Source organism: Cavia porcellus, unplaced genomic scaffold (genome assembly GCF_034190915.1).
Source record: "Cavia porcellus strain 051 isolate PalLab524CR breed Dunkin Hartley unplaced genomic scaffold, mCavPor4.1 scaffold_7, whole genome shotgun sequence".
NCBI lineage: Eukaryota > Metazoa > Chordata > Mammalia > Rodentia > Caviidae > Cavia > Cavia porcellus.
Genome location: NW_026947490.1, coordinates 24,155,611 through 24,178,137, shown reverse-complemented (window position 1 = coordinate 24,178,137; position 22,527 = coordinate 24,155,611). Strand labels below are relative to the sequence as shown.

The window sequence follows — 22,527 nt, the reverse complement described above, 5'->3', positions numbered from 1 at the left end:
GGCACTAGGGTACATACACTTGGTCTGGAATGTAAAATCATCCTGCTTCTGCCTCCCTAAATGCTGGAATTGTAGGCCCATTCTACCGCACCTGGCAGTTTTGCTGCCTTGAGGACACACACCCAGATGGCTGTGCTAGCTGAGTGAGGGACACCTCAGCTGAAAACCCCTTGCCCAGGTCTTCATGCCATGTGGATTTATACTCAGTTCCCCTTTGCTTGGTGCTCACAAAGCCTCTCTTTCCCAGTCCTTGGTACACAGGAAACTGTTAGGTTTGTTGAATGAATGATAACACCATGACCTCTTGGGGGGATTCCTGAAGTATAGGCAGGGTGAATTTCCCCTGATTTTCATACAGCATCCCAATGAGGTCAAGATGGCACTTTGATGAAGACAATCAAGGATTTTCCAAGGCGGTCTTTTTCCTGGGGTCACAAGACAAATTGTGAGTGGTGAGACAGCTTCAAAATCTTCAAATTCTTGTTGGGCATGTGTCTATAGTCCTAGCACTTGGGAGGCTGAGGCAGGAGGATCACCACAAATTCAAGCCCAGCTTGGGCTATGTAGTGAATTCAAGGCCAACCTAAACTACATAGGGAGACCATGTCTCAAAAAACTAAAATCAAAATTTAAAAAATTCATTCTCTTCTCATTGAACCAGGGCCCCTCCACATACAAACACACAGGGAGGAGACACAGCCGTAAGGAGATGTGTGAGCACACATTAAACCAACACACACCGCCATACAAGTAGACCCAGCTATGCTCTTTGAGAAAAACTGCCCACAAAGCCACACAGTTTAGCAATGCACCATGGGGATACAAGCACGGCTGCAGACCCACAGGGCTTGTGTCACAAATGTCCTTACACAGATCCAGCCACAAATGGGACACGGCAGCACCTATCTGGGCGTGTCCGTGCACACAGAATTTGTCCTGCTCACAACACTCACACACACAGCACCAAAACCAGCCAGCTGCCTGGGATGGGAAAGGGAACTTTTCCGCATGGCTGGTGGGAAAGCAGACTAGTGACATCACAATGGAGACCACTATGGAGCATCCTCAAAAACTACAACTAGAGGGGGCTGGGGATTTAGCTCAGCGGCATAAGCGCATAGCCAAGTGTTTTGTAGCACAGCTCATAACTGGTAAGGCTTGGAATCAGGCCATATGTCCATCAGCAGATGAATAGATAAAGAGCCGGGCATAGTGGCGCACAACTGTACTCCTAGCACTCAAGAGGCTGAGGCAGGAGGATTGTTTCCAGTTTGAGAGCAGCCTGGGTTACAAAGTGAGCTCAAGGCCAGCCTGAACTGCATAGTGAGACCAGATCTTAAAAAAAAAAAAAAAAAAGAACAGATAAAGAAAATCGAGGATTTATTTATAATGAGTACTACTCTGCAAGAAAGAAGGGTAAATTTCAGTTATTTGCAGGGATATGGATGCACTTTAACACCATAATGTTAAGTGGAATAAATCAGGCAAACAAGTTTAAATATTGTATAGCTTCTCTGATATGAGATATCCAAAGAATAAATAATTTAGAAGACAAAATAAAAAAATAATAAGAAACAGGGAGATTGACCTTTTGCAAACAGAAAGTGGACAAAGAGATGGAGGGAGGGGGAAAGGAGAGGAGAGGGTAAATAACAAAAAGAATTACTGTGTGATAAGTATATGCATGTAGCTCCTAAAATGAATGTAAACATTATGGACTACAAATGTGTACTTTATTTTTGTATTTTGGAACTGAGGATCGAACTCATCTCACGCTTACCAGGCAAGCTTTTGAGCCACTGAGTACTATATCCCTGACCCCTGTGTACTATTTTTTTTCTGTTTGTTTGCTTTTTGAGATCAGGGGTCTCGCTATGTATTTAGGCTGCCCTTGAAATCACTGTGTAGTCCAGGAAGGTCTTGAATTCATGGAGATCCTCCTGCCTCAGCCTCCTGAGAGCTGGGAAAACATGTACCCCTAAAAGTTAAAAAAAGAAATAGCCAACCCAGATGCACTCACAGAAGCCACACAGATAGTTTATGTTTTTCCAATCGCTGACACACACATACACACATACCACCCACAATCATTGTGCTGACAAAATGCTCTCTTAAGGCATGGTGATGCACTCCTGTAATCTCAGCTTGCTTTAGGAGGCAGGAGAACCACAAGTTCAAGGCCAGCTGGAGCAATTCAGGAAGACTCAACTAAAAAGAGCTGGCTCAGAGGTGGGGCACTTGCCCAGCATGCATGAAGCCCTGGGTTCCATTCCCAGCACAGAGAAAAACCAAACAGACAAACAAACAGAAGCTCACTTAAGTCCTGGAGGGCCCCAAATTGCACATAGACACCATGTCAAATTCCCATGCACAGTCCTAGCACCTGCCCTCTGCTGGGTCCCCAAGCCCGCCCTTCTGGCACAATGACTCTCTGTAGTCTCGGGCTGTTCTTCCTCTTCTGCCAGCTTCCCTGGGTCCCTCAGGGAGGATGAGTCCTGCTCTCACAGTGGAGGAGGGATGAGAGAGCTGCTGAGTCACCCTGAACACCCCAGCAGTTCCTCCCTGAACCCCCCCCAAGACACCCCTCCCCCTGTGAGGGCTGCCACCTCCCTCCCCCGTGGCACCTGGGCGGAACTGAATCCCAGTGGCTCCTGCTGTGGGCTTGGCAGTGGACCTTGCTGGGCTGTAGCCAGGCAGAGGCCAGCCATGCCCAGGGAATGCATGGACGCACAGCAAGCCTGACACAGGCTCCCCCCCCTCCGTCTGCCCTTGGTCCCCTCATTAGGAAGGAAGCTGTCACCTTCTTCAGCTGCTGATGCAGGAGCATGGAACTGATACTGGCGGTGCAAGCACTTGTGTCCCCAAGTGGCATAGAAGGGGAAACTGAGTCTTTGAGGAAAACAGGGCTTGTCCTAGGTCCCCCTGGGCATGGGAGCAGAAGGAACTTCCTGAATGCTTAGTGATGCTGATGGGGACTGGGGATGGGAAGCCAGCAGGAGAGAGCTCCGGGAACCAGAGCTCCCCACCTCCCCCCAACAACTCCCCTGGTGCTGACACAGGACCCAAGCTTGCCCGGCGTCATCCCTCATTAGTATGATATAACTTCCTGAGTTCCCTCTGCCCTGCCTGGGAACCAGAGAGCACGGTGGCACACACAGGCACCCCTAGGGTGGGGCTATGTGGTCTCTCGGGGATCCCTGGTATGTCTGGAGCTAGAGCATTGATCCTGCCGGAAGCTTGGGTGCCAGCTGAGCATGGGTGATAGGGAGATGGGAGAAGAACAAGGGAGCTGTGGTCACGGGAGAGAGGCCAGAGAGGGCAAGGCCACAGCTGCCCTCAGTCCGGCACTGAGGTCTGCAGCGGCCCTGTGCCGTGGAGCTGGGAGACCGCACAGGATCCTTCCTGGCTACACAGACACCTGGACCATGCTGCTGGCTCCTGTCAGCCAGAGGCCTGTGAGGCTGGTATGAGGCATTGCACAGAAGAGGAAACTGAGGCACACCAGCTTCCTGTTCTTGACCAGGACCATCACACAGGAAGAAGGTGGTCAAAGTGGGACAGTTTTGTACTCTGAGAGGATCATAAGTTCAAGCCCAGCCTGGGCAATTTATTGACTTAGCAAGGCCTGCCCTCACCAAGACCCCCAAAATTAAACATTTTAAAAGAGCTAGGCATGTAGCTCAATGTGAAAGCCTTGAGTTTAATTCACGGTAATACAGACTCTCTCTGTCGCTCTCTGTTTCTCTCTCTGGACAGAAACACAAGTGAAACAGATGCAGAATCCTGAGTCTGGAATCTCTACCCTCCAGGTACAAATGAGCCCCCCCCCCAAGGTCCCCAAGGCTCCCTGGAGAGCTGTGGCCTAGGTGGGAATGACCCACACTGCTGTACTGACAGCTGTGACCTGTGGGCTGACCACACTGACCTGGGAGGAGGCGGCTGGGCTGTGTCTGGGGAGGATGGAAGTCATCCATGTGGCAGTGATTCTGCAGACCCTTCTGTGGCCAAAATATTATTCCTGGAGATCAAGGTCATCGGAGCTTGGCCTGGGGCCTGGACCAGTTGCTGTGTGAGAAGGAAGAGGTCCGCAGCGTGCTTTTCTCATGAGGGGCCACCCAAGTCTTCCGGGCCTGACCCCACTACCGGACACCAGAGCCGCTCCTCCTTTGGACACTGTGCTCACAAGCTGGGATCCCGGGGACAAGGCCTGGCCAGGCCACCGCCTTCCTCAGCCTCTGGAAGGAGTGAATTATGTCCGGGGACCAGAAATCTCAGTGGTGTCTGGAAAACACTGCATCAAGGAGGAATTTCCCAGTCATTTCTCAATCCCGGGGGCCATGTCCCAACCCCGAGGCCTGGAGCCCAGAGCAGAGCCCAAAGGCCACCCTGAGACAGCCCAGGCTGCCAACCTCAGGAGAGCGGAGGCATTCTGTTCCTGGCTGAGTGCGCTGGGACTGTGATACCCACCCTGGCCAGAGGAGGAGGAAGGACAGACTTAAGTACCGGAGCAAGCAGGTGGCTGTTTTGTGGGGCCTGAGAGAGGCAGAGAGGGGAGGCAGGCGCTTGCTGGCGGGGGTGGGGGGATGATGCAGGGAGGACAGGGTGCAAGGCGGGAGGGTGCAGGGAGCCCTGGGGGCTGCTGGAGAAGGCTGTGCAGGGAGGGCGGGGCAAAGAGGAAATGAAAAAGCAGGCGAGATGCGGAGGGAGGGAGGGAAGGCGGGCCGTGGAGGGGGAGGGACGGAGAGGCTGACACAGAGATCAACGCAGACTTCAGACTTCGGGACCGCGCTGGGGCCAGATGCTGCTGAGCAGAAGGAGGAGAAGCCAGGGGCTGCAGGGCTTGGGGCTTCGGAGTCCTGGAATGCTGAGCAAGAGCAGATAGGGGCTGGAGAGAGGGAGCTGGGATCGGGACAGCTAAGGCAGCTAAGGGCAGGGCGACAGAGGAAAGAGCTAGGGACGCTGAGAGAGGACAGGAGGAGACCTGGGGAAGGAAAGAGACTGCACAGACACCAGAGGAGTCCAGAGGAGCACAGACAGAGACACACACTTGGAGAACTGGGCCAGGGGGCGACAGACCCCAGCTGTCATAAGGACAGTGGCCTGCAGCCGGCATCCCAGTGGTCCCACCCTTGGGAGCTCTCCAGCGCAGGCTGCACGCTGCCTTAGGTGATGGCCGATTCCTGCCGCAACCTCACCTACGTGCGGGACTCGGTGGGACCGGCCACCAGCACCCTGATGTTTGTGGCAGGTGTGGTGGGCAATGGGCTGGCGCTGGGCATTCTGGGCGCGCGGCGGCAGTCCCGCCCATCAGCCTTTGCCGTGCTGGTCACCGGGCTGGCGGTGACGGACCTGCTGGGCACCTGCTTCCTGAGCCCGGCCGTGTTCGTGGCCTATGCTCGCAACAGCTCGCTGCTGGGCCTGGCCCGAGGGGGCCCCGCTCTGTGTGACGCCTTCGCCTTCGCCATGACCTTCTTTGGTCTAGCTTCCATGCTCATCCTCTTCGCCATGGCGGTGGAGCGCTGCCTGGCACTCAGCCACCCCTACCTGTATGCCCAGCTGGATGGGCCACGCTGTGCCCGCCTGGCGCTGCCCACCATCTACGCCTTCTGCATGCTGTTCTGCGCACTGCCTCTGCTCGGCCTGGGCCAGCACCAGCAGTACTGCCCGGGCAGCTGGTGCTTCATCCGCCTGCGGTCTGCCGAGCCCAGGGGCTGTGCCTTTTCCCTGGCCTATGCCAGCCTTGTGGCTTTGCTGGTGAGTGCTATTGTCCTGTGCAATGGCTCCGTCACTCTCAGCCTCTGCCGAATGTACCGCCAGCAGAGGCGCCACCAGGGCTTGCTGGTCCTTAGCTCCCGGACACACGAGGACGAGGTGGACCACCTGATCCTGCTGGCCCTCATGACAGTCATAATGACCGTGTGCTCTCTGCCACTCACGGTGAGTCTCCTTGGGGGTGGGGGCAGGGAGAGGACAGGAGAGTAGCATTCAGCCCTACCATTGGATGAGCCCCTTTCACAGATGGGGAAACTGAGTCTCAGAAGAGGTCAGACTGAGACTTGGTCCAGGCCAAACAGCTTCCAACTTCCCAGCGACACTTCTCCCCATTTTTTTCTGCTTCACTTGACCACTGAGTGCCCTATCTCTGTCTACATCCTCCATAATCAGGCAGCCCTGCCTTCCCCTGAGCTGTGACAGTGGGACCTACCATCTGAGAGAATTTGCCTTCTGTCCACCGGATGCTTTGTGGCTTTTAAATACCTCCTCAGATAACCCTCAAAACAACCTTCCACGCCCAGCCTGCAACACTGGGCAGGAAATGGTGCAAAGTTCAGCCCTGCCACCCTTCATGGAGACGGGCAGCATCTCTTGGCCAGGGTCACCCCTTATCTAGTGCTCCCGGGTCCTCCAGCCTAGCCCCACCCTGCAGTCGTTCTGGGCTCTTTAAGGCTGCCACCCTCGCCCTTTCCACTGGAGCAGCACCAGGGTCTGTGACATCTGGTCCTCTCATCTTTATTCTGGGCCTCAGTTTCTCTTTCTGTAAAATGCAAGGTGCTGGGCTGGATTTGGGGGTCTTTACTTCAGCCTTTGGGAGGCTTAGGATGACTCAGGGACTTAGAGGCACAGCCAGCACCTGGACTCAGCCCACAGACTAGAGTCTGTGAGCCCAAGGTCCTCCCAGGTGCCACGGGCGGGTCAGGTGCATGGCTGGCCCGTCTGTCCTGCTGGAGGGCGATGGGCGCTTTCCTGGAGCTTCCCCACCCTCTGCTCCAGATGCATTAGCGGTTTTGTTTTCATTTTATCTTGCTTCCTTCTCCTCTGATGTGCCACCCTCTCATCTCTGTGAGGAACAAATAGGAGATGAGGAGTGAGGTGAGGAGGCAGGGAGGGAACTCATAGCCCCTTCCTGGTCCCTCTCTCTGCACCCCAGATTCGCGGCTTCACCCAGGCCATCGCCCCGGACAGCAGCGAGATGGGAGACCTCCTTGCTTTCCGCTTCAATGCCTTCAACCCCATCCTGGACCCCTGGGTCTTCATCCTTTTCCGAAAGGCTGTTTTCCAGCGACTCAGGCTCTGGTTCTGCTGTCTGTGTCCTCGGCCTTCTCGAGGTGACTCAGAGACTCTCCAGTCCCGGCCAGCCTCAGGGAGAAGGGACCCCAGAATCCCTGCTGGTCTGGAGGACAAAGAAGGGACCTGGGTGCCCCTGTCCGCCTGGAGTAAGGCACAGGTCTCGCGGCCCGGTGGCGGCAGCACCGTGGGAACAGCGACACTGTCCAAAGCTGAGGCTGCGGTTGCCTGCTCTCTCTGCTGACAAGGACATCGGCCCCTGACCTCCTGCCCTGTCTTCCTGGTGGAGGAGCCGGGAAACAAGGGACACGGCCGATGCTATGGAAGCCAGCACATTGGCCTCTGAACTGTGGGGGTGACCAGCTGCCATTGCCCTCCATTGGGGTGGCCGTGTAGTTTGTGGGAGGAGAGAAAGTTACCCTGGAGCATGAAAGAACAGTTGTCTCAAAATAGCCCACAGCCTGACCTGCTGGCCCTGGCCTTGGGCTCCCCATCCATCTCACTGTCCAAATATTTAGAAGGTGGCAAAGTTCCCAGTGACTTCAGGGTACTCAAATCTGCAGAGGTTAGGGTTCCTGCTCCCCTTCTTATCCATCAGGGGCGTCCCAGCTACCCTCCCCAGCTCCCACGGAAAGGCCCTGCCTTCTCCCAAGCCAGGGATTCCCAGAAAGCTCCCCACTTCCTGTTCTCCATCATTCTTGGGTGTTTTGTGTCCCAAGGGAACTCAGGAGGAAGGAGAGGCTGTTGCGTCGTAGGTGACACTGGTGGACGTATGCCTGGTACCCAAGAAACGTCATAGTGTAATGGGTCATGCGTTGTGACCTGCCAGTGACAGCAGCTGGGAGGACAGCAACTCAACGGGTGGAGGTGGGGGAATCCCGGAATCAGCCAGGAATACAGACCCCAGGCCTGTGCTGTCCTCTGGGCCGGGACAAAGTATTGCCTCCTTACAGAGCCTGACTTCACCTCACTGTCCTCAGAGTCCTTGCAAAGATCTTTCTTTCTTTCTTTCTTTCTTTCTTTCTTTCTTTCTTTCTTTCTTTCTTTCTTTTTCTTTCTTTCTTTCTTTCTTCTCTCTCTCTCTCTCTCTCTCTCTCTCTCTCTCTCTCTCTCTCTCTCTCTTTCTGTCTCTCTGTCTCTCTCTTTCTTTCTTTTTTTCTTGCAACCAATACACAGCAGGTGCCAACTCCACCTGGTGTCAGGGACACAGAAAAGTCTCCAGAGCCTGCTGGGGTGATTTCCAGCCAGCCCCTCCTTCTCAGGTGTGGGCATCCAGGGAGCTTGGGAACAGAAGTAAGTTGGTATGGAGACCTGGGGGAGGGTTTTCCCACTCCCACCCCACACTGCCTGCCTCAGTTCCCCTTCCTCACTCGCCCCTGGCCCAAAACAATAAAGCTGCACTTGGGGAAGGGTAGTGAAGTATACCTGAGAGCTCATCAGCAAGTTGGTGGCAAGCGAGCAGTCCTGCATGCAAGGCACACCCTCCAGCCACCGCGCAGCCTGTGATGAGAGCCGCTAGGAGTACACTGGTGTCAAGGCCCAGAGAGGGCAATCACTGCCCCGGGTCACACAGCAGGGCGGAAGTGGAGCCAACTGCTGGCCATGGAGCTGGATGGTCTAGTCCACTGCGGGGCCCAGCTTGCTGGCTGCAACTCCTAACCCCTTTGTGCCTTGCTCCCTTTCTGACTATAATCAGGTGCTTAGCTTTCAAGCTGTGAGGATGAGAGAGAGCTTGCCTCTGAAGATCCCTCTGAAGTGCAGGGCTTACAAGAGGGGCTGCACTGGACATTACTATTACTGCCATTATTGTTTCCGTTATTATCTGAGCAAACATGACCTGAAAACCAAATGAAGCAAGCATGGGATCATTATTTTCACTTTTATTTACTTATTTGTATTCACTATATTTCAAAGCACGTTCAAGAAAAACAAGGGGTACCCTGGGTATGATGATGCATGCCTGCAATCCTGGCACCCTGGAGTCTGAGGCAGGAGATTGCCCTGAGTTCCAGGGTGAACTACACAATGAAACCCTGTCTCAACTCAAAACACCAAAAATAAAAGAGCAAAACAAAGAGTGTTTGGGGGAGAGTTAAAAACAGATCAAAATTGAACACAGTGATACACGCCTATAATCCCAGCTAGTCATAAGGCTGAGGCAGGAAGATTTCAAATTCAAGGGCAGGCTGGGGAATTTAGCCAGATTCTGTCTCATCTCAAAATAAAATATAAGGGGCTGGGAATTTAGCTCAGCGACATAAGCGCCTGCCTTGAAAGCATGTGGTTGTGAGTTTGATCCCCCCGTACTGTTTAAAAAAAACCAAACAAACAGGTATGGTGTTGCATGTCTGTGATCTCAGCACTAGGGAGGCTGAGGCAGGAGGATCGCCAAGAATTAGAGGCCAGCCTAGGGTACATGGTGAAACCTTGTCTCAAAAAGACAATCAGTCAGTCAGTTGGGCTGGGGAGGTAGCTCAGCGGCAGAGCGCTTGCCTACATATGCAAGGCCCTAAGTTTAATCCTCAGCACTATAAAGCAAAACAAACAGGTTGAGGTGACCAGTTAAAAGGTGTGGGTTTTTCTTTTTCTTTGTTTTCTATTTAATTTTTTTTTTTTTTTTTTTTTTTTGTCTTTTTGAGACAGGATTTCACTATGCCGTTCAGGCTGGTCTTCGGCTTACTTTGTAGCCCAGGCTGGTCTTGAACTTGCAAATGATTCTCCTGCCTCAGTCTCCTGAGTGCTGGGATTACAGGAGTGTACCACCATGCCCGGCTTGATATGGGGTTTTCTTTGGAGGTAACGAAGTGGTTCTGGAATGTGAGTGGGAACAGTTGTTGACAATATAAATGTACTAAATGCCACCAACTTTGTAATCAACTGTAAAGTCTGCAAAAAGTAACCTTTGTATAATGGGAATCGCACCTCCTCCCCCCAAAAAACCACATGTAATACCGAAAAAGATGAGGGTGTTTAGAGACTTTTATAGCAATTGTAACTGAGTAATAATATCTTGGGTGAATCTAACAATTAAAAAGTCCAATTATAAGAAAAAAAGCCAAGTGTGATGGTGCATGCCTGTAATCTCAGCACTCTGGAGGCTGAGGCAGGATTGTCCAGTGTTTTAGGCCTGTCTGGGTTACATAGTGAGTTCAAGTCCCCCCTGAACTATATAATGAGACCCTGTCTGTAAAAACCAAACCAAACCAAACTGATCCAGAATAGCAAAATGAGTCTTGCCCTTGTCACCAAACCTGGCCTGGTCTCAGCTGGAACAAATCCAAAGGTCCCCCACTGAACAGAAGGTAGCCACAAAGGGATGGGGAACCACTCCCCTCCTCACTGTCATCCCTCATGTGAGGCACTTCTCTCGCTGCCCTCAGGGTTTGTAAATGCTGGTGTGGGGCTCAGTCCTTCAACCCCGGAGAGGCCATCAGTCCCATCTTCAGGGAGAGGACCCTGCCTTCTGATCTGGATGTCACATCGTCTGTCAGGCTGGCGGTTTTCAGACAGCCGCCTCCTGCCTCCCCACAGCCCGGGATGAGTTAGAAACTCTTTGCCTGGCTGGAGTTGTCCCAAGTGTGGGAGTTTGTCCTCGATGCCCACTACTATCACAGCGCTGGCTGGGGGCGCTGTCTGATGGGTCACCTCCCTGCCGGCCGCCTGGAGGCCACAGGCCAAGCCCAAGGCTGCCTGAGCACAGACTCATCTCTTGATCGGCAGGGCTCCGCCCATGATGCTGGGGACAGGACAGTGACTGGGACAGCCCTGGCCATACCCTCCTGACCCTCACTGTCCAGTGAAGACAGTTCTGTCCTCAGAGTGGGTGGGGCTTGGCGGGTGGTGGTTGGGGGAGCCTAGGGAGGCCCGGAGATGCTCCTTGGAGGAGTGATGGCTGAGCCAGAGAGTTTGGAGGAAAGTGATGGAGGAAAGAGGAATCTGTCACTCGCTCTTCTGGTTCCGGCTCTGGAGACCTGTGCCTTTCCTAAGTTCCTTAACTAAGTTCCTGGAGCCTGCTGTGGGCTGACTGCTGTGTCCCTTGGGGATGTAGTAGTGACAATGACAGCCTTGGTCCTACTTGGCTCATGAATCATGGGACAACTGAATAATCACACGTCGGAGGCAGCAGCTCAAATGCAAAATCGAAAGCTGTGAAAGGAAGATATGCAGGGGCCAGTGTGAGTTGCCGACCCTCGTCTGGGGCGGGGGTCAGGAAGTGAAACGTTGGGAATGAGTCCTTACTCATTTCTGTCTCCCTAGTGGGAGGCCAACCCACGCAGGGCCTTCTCTAGGCACACCACCTACTTCCATCCCCTCGCTGGTCCTGGGAGCTGCGGCTATCCAGGGCCTTTTGTCGCCATGGCTCCACCTGCTGGTCACACTGGGAGTGGCACTCTGAAGCGGCCCCACAGTAGTTAAGCCAGCAGGCCCGCTATGCTCTGGGAAATGAGGGGGCCTCTGCAGTCCCCCTGTCTGGTCACCTTGTCAGGACAGGCTGTGAGCTGCTCTGGCAGAGCTGGGAGCCCCCAAGGAGATGATCACGAGCCAGCAAGGCTGAGCTGGAGCTGCAGTCCACAGCTTCAGTGCTGCCCAGGGGCCATTAGCAGCTGAGTGCCTTCCATGTGTCTTTGATTAATAAAGAATGGGAAAGGAAGTCATGATTACTTAATCGCGAAGACTGTCTGGGGGTAAAAGTCTTCCAAAACACAGGCCTGGGGGGATGATAAAAGCCCTGAGGAGCGCAGGCAAGGAATGCAGTGGTTAAAAGCCTGGTGTTCGGGATCCGAGCAAATGGGATCCAGTTGTGAGATCCAGCTCAGCTGTTAAAAGTACAGCTCCCAGAAGTGCAGCGTTGGGCCTGGGATTAGCTCAGTGTCATGGTGGCTGCCTGGCAAGTTCGAGGCCCTGAGTTCGATTCCCAGTACAAACCAAACCAAACAAGAAAGGTACAGCATGGTATGGTAGGCGCTATCTGCCCCACTGCCATTCTCTCCTGTCAGAGCTGGGTAATCATTTATTCTGCCTGGGCCAGAGCATGCATACCATGAGTACTAGCAGGTGCTGAAATTCAGTAGAGACCCATGTGGCTTGGGTCAGAATTAAATGGTCTGGTGACCCTATCCACCGAGGCAGTTATCCTTATGATCTTTCTTTTAGTTTCTTCTCCATTTTTCAGGCTGGTAAACTGAGGCTTGGAGTAACAAAATCACCTCTGTAGCATTATCAAGTCAGAAGTGGCCGAGGTGGTCCCTAAGGCTTAGTGAGGGCCAAGACTCATTCACTCTGGTGAGTGGTCCAGCTGGGGTAGGAGCCTCCTTCTGTGGGATTGCTTCCCATCGGGTGCCTGACCAGCAGGGCATGATGGTATACCTGTGTAATCTTAGCATTCAGGAAGCTGAGGCAGGGGGATGGCCATGGGTTTGAGGCCAGCCTGGTGGGCTACCTAGTGAGAACTTGTCTCAAAAAAAAAAAAAAAAAAAAATCAATCAATTGTTAGACCAGAACTTCCCACAGGCTGCTAAGAAGGCCACTCCCACGTCAGAGTCCCATGCTGCTAAAGTCTCTGCTCAGGCCCAGCTGGCTCTGTCTTTGGCCGGCCTGAAGTCAGCATTTAAAAAAACAGCAAGTTAAAAATCCACAATAGTGGCTGGGTGTGGTGATGCACACTAGTAATCCCAGCACTTGGGAGGCTGAGGCAGGAAGATTACTGTGAGTCTGAGGCCAGCCTAGACTACAAAGCGAGTTTGAGGCCAACTTGAACCATGGAGTGAAACCCTACCTCAAAAAAAAAAAAAAGAAGAAAGAAAACCTTTCTACCAGATCCAAGGAGGAGTGACCTTGCTTCTCTGGGTCTCAAGTCTACCAGTTAGCACAAGGCAGACTCATGATACCCAGCCAAATGGCTGCTTAGGGTTTTACTGTGGTCCCGGATGTGGAGCTTAGAAGATGACCTGTGAGGCTGGACACACCCAGTAAACACTGACTGATGCCCACTGAGGCTTTTGGGCTCATCTGGCTGCCCAGTTTCATCTGCAGCCCACAGGGACGTCACCTGTCCAGAGGTATGGAGGGTTGAGTCCCAGACGCCTTTCCATTACACTCTGTCTACTGCATCACAAATACCACGCCCTACGCAGCTGGCGACAAAGGCAACACAGATGCAGGCTCTGGAGAAACAGCTGCCACTTCGAGCATCTCCGGCCATGGCTGAGGTCTGATGCTGGCATAACAGGGACGCCCCAGCCAAGGCTCAACCCCGCCATAGAAATTCCCCCAGTGGCCATGCCTGGTACCCCAGCCACTGCCCTTTCTTGGCCAGCAAAAACGGAGGATGCTGTCTCTGTCCACTGCTGCCCAGCTGTCCAGAAGTGAGTGTCGAGCGTCAGCCCCGCAGAAGACCCCAGAGATGTCTGGGGGATTTGCTCCGCAAGAAGCCCTGGGAGAATCAGGATAGGGACACATCCCTCCATGACAGCCTGCGCAGAATGGGAAGTCAATGCAATTCTGTAGTTCACAACTGTTTGTAGCTTTTTTTTGCGTACCTGGAATTAAACTCAGAACCTCTTGCTTGCCAGGCAGGTGCTGTGCCACGGAGCTAAATCCCTGGCCACGTGCACTCAGCTTCCACCTCAGCAGGGTGCCCGCCTGACTGCAGTCTCTGGGTCCTTCTGTGGTGCAGTGGCTCTGCCTTGCTGTCTGCCCAGTGTCAAGTGTGACCAAGTTCCTGGCCTCTACAGAGTGCAGTTGGCACTGTGTGTGCCACCACTCTGACCCACCCCAGCACTCAAGAGCCCTGTCCTGCTCGACAACCCTGCAGTCACACTGTGTCAGGGACCGTGACACGGAGCTGCCCACTCTGCAGGAAGTGACACGGGCCAAGTCCATGGCAGGGCAGGCTCAGGATCCGAGACAAGATGGGAGGAGCAAGCTACATCAGGTATCACTGTATTTTATTGGAAAACATTGATATATATTTTTCTTCACAGCTTGAACTGAACACAATATTGCCCGGTTTAAAAAAACAAAACTCAAAACATTCTGGAAGTGTCCACAGCCTCACGCCTACCTGCCCTTGCCCTCAACTCCTGGCCGGGTCTCCCACCTGGCCCGTCCCTCCCTCCCTCCCTGGAGGCTGGTGCCACAGGGTGGAGGAGAAGGGTCCCAAAAGCTGGGCAGGTCCCAGGAAAGCCACTTGATCGACCTGGGGTGGGGGAGCCAGATGAAAAGAACAGAAAAGAACCCAGACTGACTGCCCGCGGTGACTGACTTGTCCCAGAGGTGAGTCAGAAGCGAGGACGCGGATCATGCTCTCCGCTGGGGCCGGGGCAGGAGGGGCAGAGGCAGCGTGAAGCGGATTAGCATGAGGGTTTTATTGCGGGTTTATTCCTGTGAAGGTGTGGAGAGGCTGAGCTTCCCTCTCTCTACCCTTCGGCTGGCCTGGCATGGTTTGGGACCAAAATCAAAATTTTAAGGGACATAAAGGAAAAAAGAAAAATAAAGGCTAACCAGCACATTACAGAGCGACCAACCCCACATCCATTCCTAGACGCCCGGGGCGGTGCGCCGTAGGGGAGTGGCATGGGATGTTAGCACCAGGTATTTACAGAACAGCTGGGACCCCGAGGGACAGGGGCCTAATGAGCAGCCCTGCCCAACCACACCTCAGAAAGCCAGACAGATGGTTCCAGAACAGCAGCCAGCAGAACCTGAGTGCCGTCCGCTCTGTCTGCTCCCTTCCAAGCCGGTCCCTCCCGTACAAAAAGCCCCCAGCTTCCAAGGGCTCCTTGCCCCCTCCTGGGCCACTTCCGGTCAATGCCACAATTTCTCACCCCCAGGGTTTCCGCACACCCCTCCGGGCCCCCTGCCCCAGGCTGCAGGGATCTGCACACTGAATCACAGGCTGGCTGCATGCAGGCGCCATGGGCATGCTCCTTGCCTGGGTGGGGGCTTCACACCCACAGGGCCGGGACAGGGCTGGTAGTCACCCCGGCACCCAAATAAGAGGACAGACGAAACAAACCGCAGGGGAGGAGAGCCACCCAGGCTGGAGGAGGGGGGCAGAGGCTCCCTAAGGGACAAGGGTCCTCTTATGAATGCATCAGGCCTGGAGTGTTTGAATGGGGGGAGGCAGAGGCGGCAAAAAGGAGCGAGGGGGTCCATGGAGGGAGGCTCAGAGGAAGGAGAAAGAGCAATCATGCAGCGTGGGACAAATCTTTTGTTGCTTTATCAGATTCTCAGTCAATCAATTGGTGTTTGCTAGAACCGGGTACGCAGGGGAGTGTTGGAGAGAAAAGAGCGCGCGCGAGGAGAGATCAGGAGAACGGGCATCACCAGCTGCCCGGGCCTTCACTTTGCGGTCATCATCTGTACAAACTCTGTGGAGAGACAGAGAAGGCGGTGAGTGTGGCGGAGCCTGGTGGCCTCCAAGCACCAGGGCCAGGGGCCGCGGTGCCAGCACTGCTTACCTTCATAATTGACCTGACCATCGCCGTCGATGTCAGCCTCTCTGATCATCTCATCTACTTCCTCATCGGTCAGCTTCTCCCCGAGGTTCGTCATGACGTGACGCAGCTCTGCAGCACTGATGTAGCCGTTCCCGTCCTGGAGGTTGGGGACAAAGGCTCTGCCTTAGCTCCCCTGGAAAAGGAGTGGAAGCAGGCAGGACTGAAGGCAAGAAGAGGTGGCTGGGGCCTGGAGGGGCTGAGGCTGTCCTGGGCAGCAGCTAGTGGCTCTGGCCATACTCACAGCACCCTGGAGCGAGAGGACCACTTACTTTGTCAAAGACTCGGAAGGCTTCTCGGATCTCTTCCTCACTGTCAGTGTCCTTCATCTTCCTGGCCATCATGGTCAGGAACTCCGGGAAGTCAATGGTCCCATTCCCTGGCAGGTGGAAGGGAAGAAAGAGTAGCCCTTGGCCTGGGCCCTGGCAGATGAGCCTGGAGACCCCAGAGAGGACACATGGTCCCATCTGTCCCTGAGGGAGACTCTCTGGGGCTTACCATCTGCGTCCACCTCATTGATCATGTCCTGTAGCTCTGCTTCAGTGGGGTTTTGTCCCAGGGATCTCATCACTGTCCCCAACTCCTTGGTGGTAATAGTGCCATCTCCATCCTTGTCGAAGAGGGAGAAAGCCTCCTTGAATTCTGGGGGAACAGAGGGCACGGGGCTGGGTTAGGAAGCCACAGGGTGTGCCCGATCTCCATGGAGAAAGCAATGGAGTCGGCCCTACCACAAGGTGTGGGGCCTGACTTCCCCCAAGCCCAGCCTCTTCTTGGTGCCCCAATTTCTTCAGCCAACTCAGTTCAGGGAAGATGCTGGGGAGAGAGTGGACTGACGCTGCCCTTAGATAACTGTGTGGGCTTTTTTGGTCTGGCTGTAGCTTCTTCCTCAAATGATGACATGGGCTAAAGTCATGCAGTAGATGGGAGCTCGGTGAATTCTTCCTCTGAAGCCAAGGTCAACTGGCAGAGGAAAGGGGAGGAGAGCAGAGGCTGTGGGACACAGCTCGACAGCATGAGGAAATGTAGACCCGGAATTACTTGTGCTGGGCATTGCTGGCTTCCCGAAGGGCTGGGCCTTCGAGGTGGTGACCGTGGGGGTAGTTGGCAGCAGAGCGTGGCTGATGCGCCAGCGGAAGGTAAGAGGCTGGCAGCATCAGGGCCGGGAATTGGAGCAGTGAGTGGTGCCGGGTGGGAAGGTCACAGCTGGGGACGAGTCAGGAACAGAAGCATGTGGCTCTTGCCCTCCCACGGGGGCCATTTTGGCACCTGGTGCTCCCCTACCCGCAAACCCTCAGACAACAGATGCCTGGCAGCCTATTCCTGGGGGTGTGAGCTGGGGTGAGGCAGCTGACAGTTTGCTAACGGGGACAGGGTGAGAAGAGGAGGGTGGGTGTGGCACAGGACAGCAATGCTAGGGCACTGGTGGCAAATAGACTGGGAGGGATACACATCACTGGGCAGCTTGGGGACAGGGTCAGCTCCCTGTGCTGCTGGAGGTGGGGGTAGGGGTGGGGAGCAGAGAATTCGTCATGTGGGCCCCTGCTCACAATCAGGAAACGCAGTTCTCTTTCTTCCTCAGGCTCCACCTGCCCCGGGCTAAAGCTAAGAAGCTGTGAGTGTGACCTGTGTGGGCACCAGGGACAGGGGCAATGGATGAGGCCATTCCTGCCCCCTCCACTCAGAGGCAGCGAGATAAGCCACGGCCCCCCACTCTCTGGCAGTTCAGAATGGGTAGGGGGAACACAAGACAGTCACACAGCAGTTCCAGGCATGGGGAATCTTGGGGAGGCATCTACAAAAATGAATGAGCCAGACACAATGGAGGGACACAGTCATTTCTCTGATCACCACTTAGCTGGCAGCATGTATGCAGCATCACCTAAGTTCAGATACCGAGGAGATGGCAAGACCAGGTCTTCGGCTCAAGGGACTCCTTTCTAGTGACAGATGATACTACAGGTAAAGACAATAACAAGTTGCAGACAGCAAGAAATGCCAGGAAGGACGTACAGTGAGGTTACTTACTTAGTTAGGGGGCCAGGAAGGCCTCTCCCAGGGGATGCAGAGCTATGACCTGAGGGAGGGGGAGGAGCTGCCCTGTAGGGGCTGGGAGGGGAGCGTTTCTGGCAAAGGAAAAAGCAAGCGCAGGCACACAGGCACGTGCCAAGGGAGGCGCACAGCCAGGCGAGCGCAGAGGTGGGAGTGACAGTCATCTCAGGGGCAGCTCCTAAAGTGGGACAGGACTCCATGGGCCCACATCAAGCTCACCTTCTAGGCCTAGCTGGATGTCACTGGCAAAGAGCTAGGCTTGTCCTGTGGCCCTTGATTTCAAGACTCTGAATGACCAGCAGCCAGCAGGGGGACACAGCCTTTGCTACCCATCAGAGGTCTGAGGTCTGCTTTAGGGCCATGGCGCTGGCAGGGCGAGCTCATAAGCACACGTATTACCATCCCAGGCACAGGTGTTGCACTGGGTGACACAGGGACACATACACTCCTCTGCTGGCTTAGTCTTGGGGCTAAGCTCTGGCTGGGGATACAGACTTCTCTCAGCCAAGATGACGGGAAAGAGTCAGCAAACTCACCTGCGATCTGCTCCTCAGTCAGCTGGTCGGCCTGGAAAGGAAGAAGGAGAGTCAGTCCTGGGCCAGCTGCCCAGCAGCCAGGATGGGTTCCCCCACCCTACCAGCCCTCTGCAAAGGTTGCCACATGGTGTTCCACTGGCCAAGAGACAGGACCAAGTGAGGGTCTGAGGCAGAGCTGGGCAGAGAACGAGGCGTGGAGCTGCAGAAGCTGGGGACAGGTGGGCTGGAAACCCAGGCCCATGGCAGGGACAATGCCTGCTCCAGTCCCAAGCCAGCTGCAGCAATATGGAGCAGAATGGGTTCTCTTCTTGCTGCTAGGAGCCCCAGAGGCCGCATGAAGGAGCGGTTGCCCTAGAGGCCCAACCAAGCAGCTCTAGAAGACTCTAAACTGAAACAGGCCAGTCCGTGGGTAGGGCAGAGGAAAGATGTGTGGGGCCATCTCTGCTAGTTTCTGTGTCACCTATTTGGAGGTGCTAGGCCCAGGCAGGGTACACCCAAGTGGCAAAAATTCTCTTATCCAGTGACCTGCTTGCTCTGGTGCCTGAAGAACCCTGGTCAGGCTGGAGGTCGCTACTCCAGCCCCTAGCAACCAGGGTAGGCACGGGGTACCACCCTGATCTGTTTCTTTCCAGTGGAAGGGATGAGTATCAGGGAGAGAACTGCAGCAGTGGCAAACACTGAAGTCAGCTTCAGCACTGCACTTTTTAACCCTTTCCAGCCGAGCCACTCTGGGGTCTGGGCGGCTGTGGCAGGCAGCCCATGCTACATGTGGGCTGGGCTGGGCTGGGGCAGATGGCGGGGAGGCACAGGGATTGAGCTTCCTGCACAGATGTCCTGCGGGAGTGCAGGATAGGTACTTCGGACAGCTAAAAGACAAGCAGGCCCCGCTCCTTATATCCCTAGGCTATGGTGGATCCCATGAACATTCCCTTCCCTTTCCTTCCTTTCCCAATTAGCTCCAACTCTGCAGCAGATTCTGGTCCTAAGTTTGAGAGTCCTGGAAACAGAAGGAAGGCACAGAAGAAAAACCCCACACATGCATATTCTAGAAAACCCCAACATCTAAAAGGAAGGTGAGGAGGTCAGATGGAGACTCTTCTGCAAGGCTATCAGCAAAGACTCAGGGATGCAGGCCCAATGCCAACCCGTGAGCACGGACTCCACTGCCTCCCCCAGCTCCCTCGGACAGAGGCTCAGACCCGCCCTTCTGTCCGGACACATGAGGAAGCTGCTGGGGAAAGTGAGAGGAGGGGATGGATGGGCTTTTGGTTATGGCAGCGCGGCTGGGGAAGGGGGAGAGGCACAAGCCAGAGGAGCGGTCCCGGAGGAAGGGTGACTAGGAGGGCTACAGCTCCATCTGCTCTTCATTCTCCTCCCCAGGCCCAGAGTGGAAACAGAGAGTGCAGCTAGGGCCCTCGCCAGCCCAGGCGTGTTGCAGCACTGCCTTGCACCAAGCCTGCCTGGGGCAGCACTGCAAGAGGCTGCAGAATGCCCTGGAGCGCGGCTGAAGGCCAGTGCCTGCCAGTCCCCACCCAAGAGCTAGAAGCTGCAGGTGAGCGCAGTTGGTTCCTGGGCTGCTGCAAATAGGCGTGGCTCTGCCTGGAGGGCTTGTCAGACTCCCTGCCTTTTAGGAGCTCTTTGTCCCATTCGGCCCAGGAAAGGTCCCAGCTCCGAGCTATAGATCTCAGTGCCTGGCTGCTGTCCAGAAAACCAACTGCCTGAGAAGTGATCACTGGGACCCCTCCCCAGGGTGTCTACCCTTTCCAGACTAGAAGATTGTAAACAGTCACCAAAAACTGTCTCCAAAATAACCCAGCTGGTCTCCTGCTTCCTTGTCCTTACATCTTGAGCTCCAGTAAAGGGGTGGAAAAAAAAAAGCTTGGGGTGGGGGAGGGAGGAGGGTATTATTTCTCTGCCTGCTCCAGCCCCCAGCCAATGCCAGCCAGTAGTGTCAGATGAGATCAGAAACCAAGGCCAGGGGCCCCTTTCTGGGGCCAAGGAGGAGCCACAGAGCTCAGGCCAAAGTCCAAAGCCAGTTAACAGTGCCTCGTCCCACCCATACCTTGCTGATTACAAATGGGAAGAGCAACTGGTCAGGGTGAATGCTGGGGCCCTGTTTTGGAGGTGGGGGGCCTGCTCGGCACCTGTGAGCACTGCAGAGTCCCATTAGCACAGTTCTGCTGAGGGAAAATGGGATAGTGGCAAGAGGAGCCATTAGGTCTGTGTCAGCAAGTATGAGATCTGATACACAGTCGTGGCTGCCTGTTCTCTCTGGCCTTGCCAGGGTAGATGGCTGCACACGGTTCCAGGCTGGGTGTGTGTGTGTGTGTGGACTGGCTGTGGGTGTCGTGGGTGTCAGGAGTAGAAAGAAGTAGTCTGCTGGGTTTTTCTCAAAGCTCTGGCTGGGTGAATTCACAGAAGCACTCAGCGAGGACCAGGAAAAAGAACACGAGGCCCTCAGGATAATGAAAGGTTCCCTAAAGTCCCCTCTGGGCAAGCGCTGCAGTCCCCACCCTGAAGGCATGGGAATAGGCTTCTGACTGTCACTGACGCCACACTGTACTGTACTGCACTGTCATTTGGAACCTGTGAGAAGATGCAGAAGGGTCCAGGGAGCTGGGGATCAGAGGGAAGCAGCCCCCTATCTGGAAGGCAGCTACCTTGGTCTAAATGGGTAGCCAGGGGGTTAAGGTTTCTAGGCTCAAACAAGCTGGTTATTTGATGTACCCCAACTTTGATCCCCCATTCCCATTTTATGGGGCTTCAGTGCGCAACTAGGGCCTAAACAACTCCGCCCACCTGCTCTCACTTCCCTGGTGCTACCAATCCATTCTCTCCAGGGAAGCAGGACACTGCATAGCCATTCCCTCCAGCATCTGCAGCCCCCTACTCCACTTGCCCCCCCAACCCGCTCAGAACCACCGTCTTTATCTGGGCCTTTTCCCAGAGACAGGTGGGGAGCTCCCCACACCCCCCTCCAAAACTAGGCCCACTTTGGCTGCCATCCATCATCCCCTTTTACACTCCCAGCTCCCTTCGACCTCACCTCTTTACACTGAAGTCAAAATCTCTCCTGACCGCTCACCTTGGAAACCTATCCTTTCAGGAACCCAAACACAACACTCCCAACCCAACTCCTTCCCATTAAAAAGAAAGGGGAAAAAAAAAAAAACCCTTAGTTCAACAATCTTAACCCACTAGTCTTCTAAAAACCTTTTCCAGCTTCCTCAAATCAACCACAAGGCTCCCTGCTCCCCCAGTACGGGCAAGCAGCAGCCTTGACACCCCCTTTAACTACATCTGCCACCCAATCCCTCTCAGTCCTTGCAGGCTTCAAAAGCATCTCCAATCCTCCGCTGCCACCCACCTCAGGCTCTTCCTCACCTTGGCTTGCACCTACCTTTCCCTCCTCCTCTGCAATGCTGGTTGCTGGAGACCCTTCTCCCAAGGATCTAAGGTGCCAAAGTCGCCCCTACCTCCGATCCTCCCCTCTGCACCCAGGAGCCGCCCGAGGCCACCCGTCCAGGAGTCTGGCCTCACTCGGTCCCCTCTTTCCTCCATCAGGACCCAAAGCCTTCATCTGGGCCCACATAGCTCCCTCCTCGGCCACTTATGTCTCATATCCGCCTCCTGGGGCTCCACACACCCAAACCTGAAACCACAAGCTCCGTCTTAAACCGAAAAATAATTTTAAGGGGTCTGAACGCTTCCCTCGGGGGCCCAAATGCTTCACTCTGGGTTTAACTGTCCCTTCGGAACGCTCAGACACCCATCTAGGGACTCAACACGCTACTTGGGGTCAACGTTGCTAGTGAAAGCCCCAAAGCCCTTTTCTGGGACCCACACGTCCTTCTGAAGGTTCAAAGCCTCGAGGCTCCCGTCGGGTCCTCGACGCCCCCACTCGGATCTCTCTCGCCCCCTCGGGGGTCCTCCCGTCCTACAGAACCCGGCACCTCGGCCACCCCTCAGCCTCACTCACCATGGCGAGGCCCAGGGTGTCCGGAGCACGGAAAGCGAGGTTCCTCCGGCGGCCGCAGCAGCTGCAGCAGCTCGAGCTCCGCCGCGCGTCCGCGCCTCCACACTCACACCCGCAGCGCGCGCCGCCGCCACCACCGCCCGCCCCAACGGTCCCTCACCGGCCGCCGCGCGTGCCCCGCCTCGCCCGGCCCCGCCCCTCCCGGCTCGCGCGCTACCGCACTGCGGCTCCCACGGATCCCTCCGCGCCCCGTTCCGCTACCACTGGCGCGTGGATCGCTTGTCTTCACACAGCAAAGAGGTGGAATTTGCGCCTGGCCACGGGCTCGCGCCCCCGCCACGGACTACTTTCCGTCGCCGCGCGCCGCCGCCCCCTGGGTCAACTCCACTTTCCTCCCTGGCGG

General features: G+C 55.1%; 2 protein-coding genes and 1 long non-coding RNA gene across 4 annotated transcripts; 1 reads left to right on the top strand and 2 right to left on the bottom strand.

The window, feature by feature from the left end:
- Positions 1 to 1,677: 1,677 nt before the first annotated feature.
- On the bottom strand, positions 1,678 to 4,647 carry LOC134476877 (uncharacterized). 2 transcript variants are annotated; one of them, XR_010048662.1, is made up of 3 exons: positions 4,468 to 4,647; positions 3,926 to 4,291; positions 1,678 to 1,978 (listed from the first exon to the last, which is right to left on the bottom strand). It is a non-coding gene; the product is annotated as an uncharacterized LOC134476877 (long non-coding RNA). The 2 variants fall into 2 exon arrangements; XR_010048663.1 differs by lacking the exon at positions 1,678 to 1,978 and adding an exon at positions 3,303 to 3,748.
- An 80-nt stretch (positions 4,648 to 4,727) lies between these two features.
- On the top strand, positions 4,728 to 8,922 carry Ptgir (prostaglandin I2 receptor). Its single transcript, XM_003464600.4, has 2 exons — positions 4,728 to 5,937; positions 6,929 to 8,922. The coding sequence occupies exons 1-2, from the start codon at positions 5,170 to 5,172 to the stop codon at positions 7,307 to 7,309; spliced, it is 1,149 nt and encodes a 382-aa protein (XP_003464648.1). The 5' UTR covers positions 4,728 to 5,169; the 3' UTR covers positions 7,310 to 8,922.
- Positions 8,923 to 13,995: 5,073 nt separating this feature from the next.
- Positions 13,996 to 22,297, bottom strand: Calm3 (calmodulin 3). Its single transcript, NM_001173034.2, is given in 6 exon segments — positions 13,996 to 15,437; positions 15,528 to 15,663; positions 15,836 to 15,942; positions 16,062 to 16,205; positions 18,149 to 18,179; positions 22,128 to 22,297. Coding segments are annotated over 6 exon segments (450 nt in total). The 5' UTR covers positions 22,131 to 22,297; the 3' UTR covers positions 13,996 to 15,408.
- Between the last annotated feature and the right edge of the window lie 230 nt (positions 22,298 to 22,527).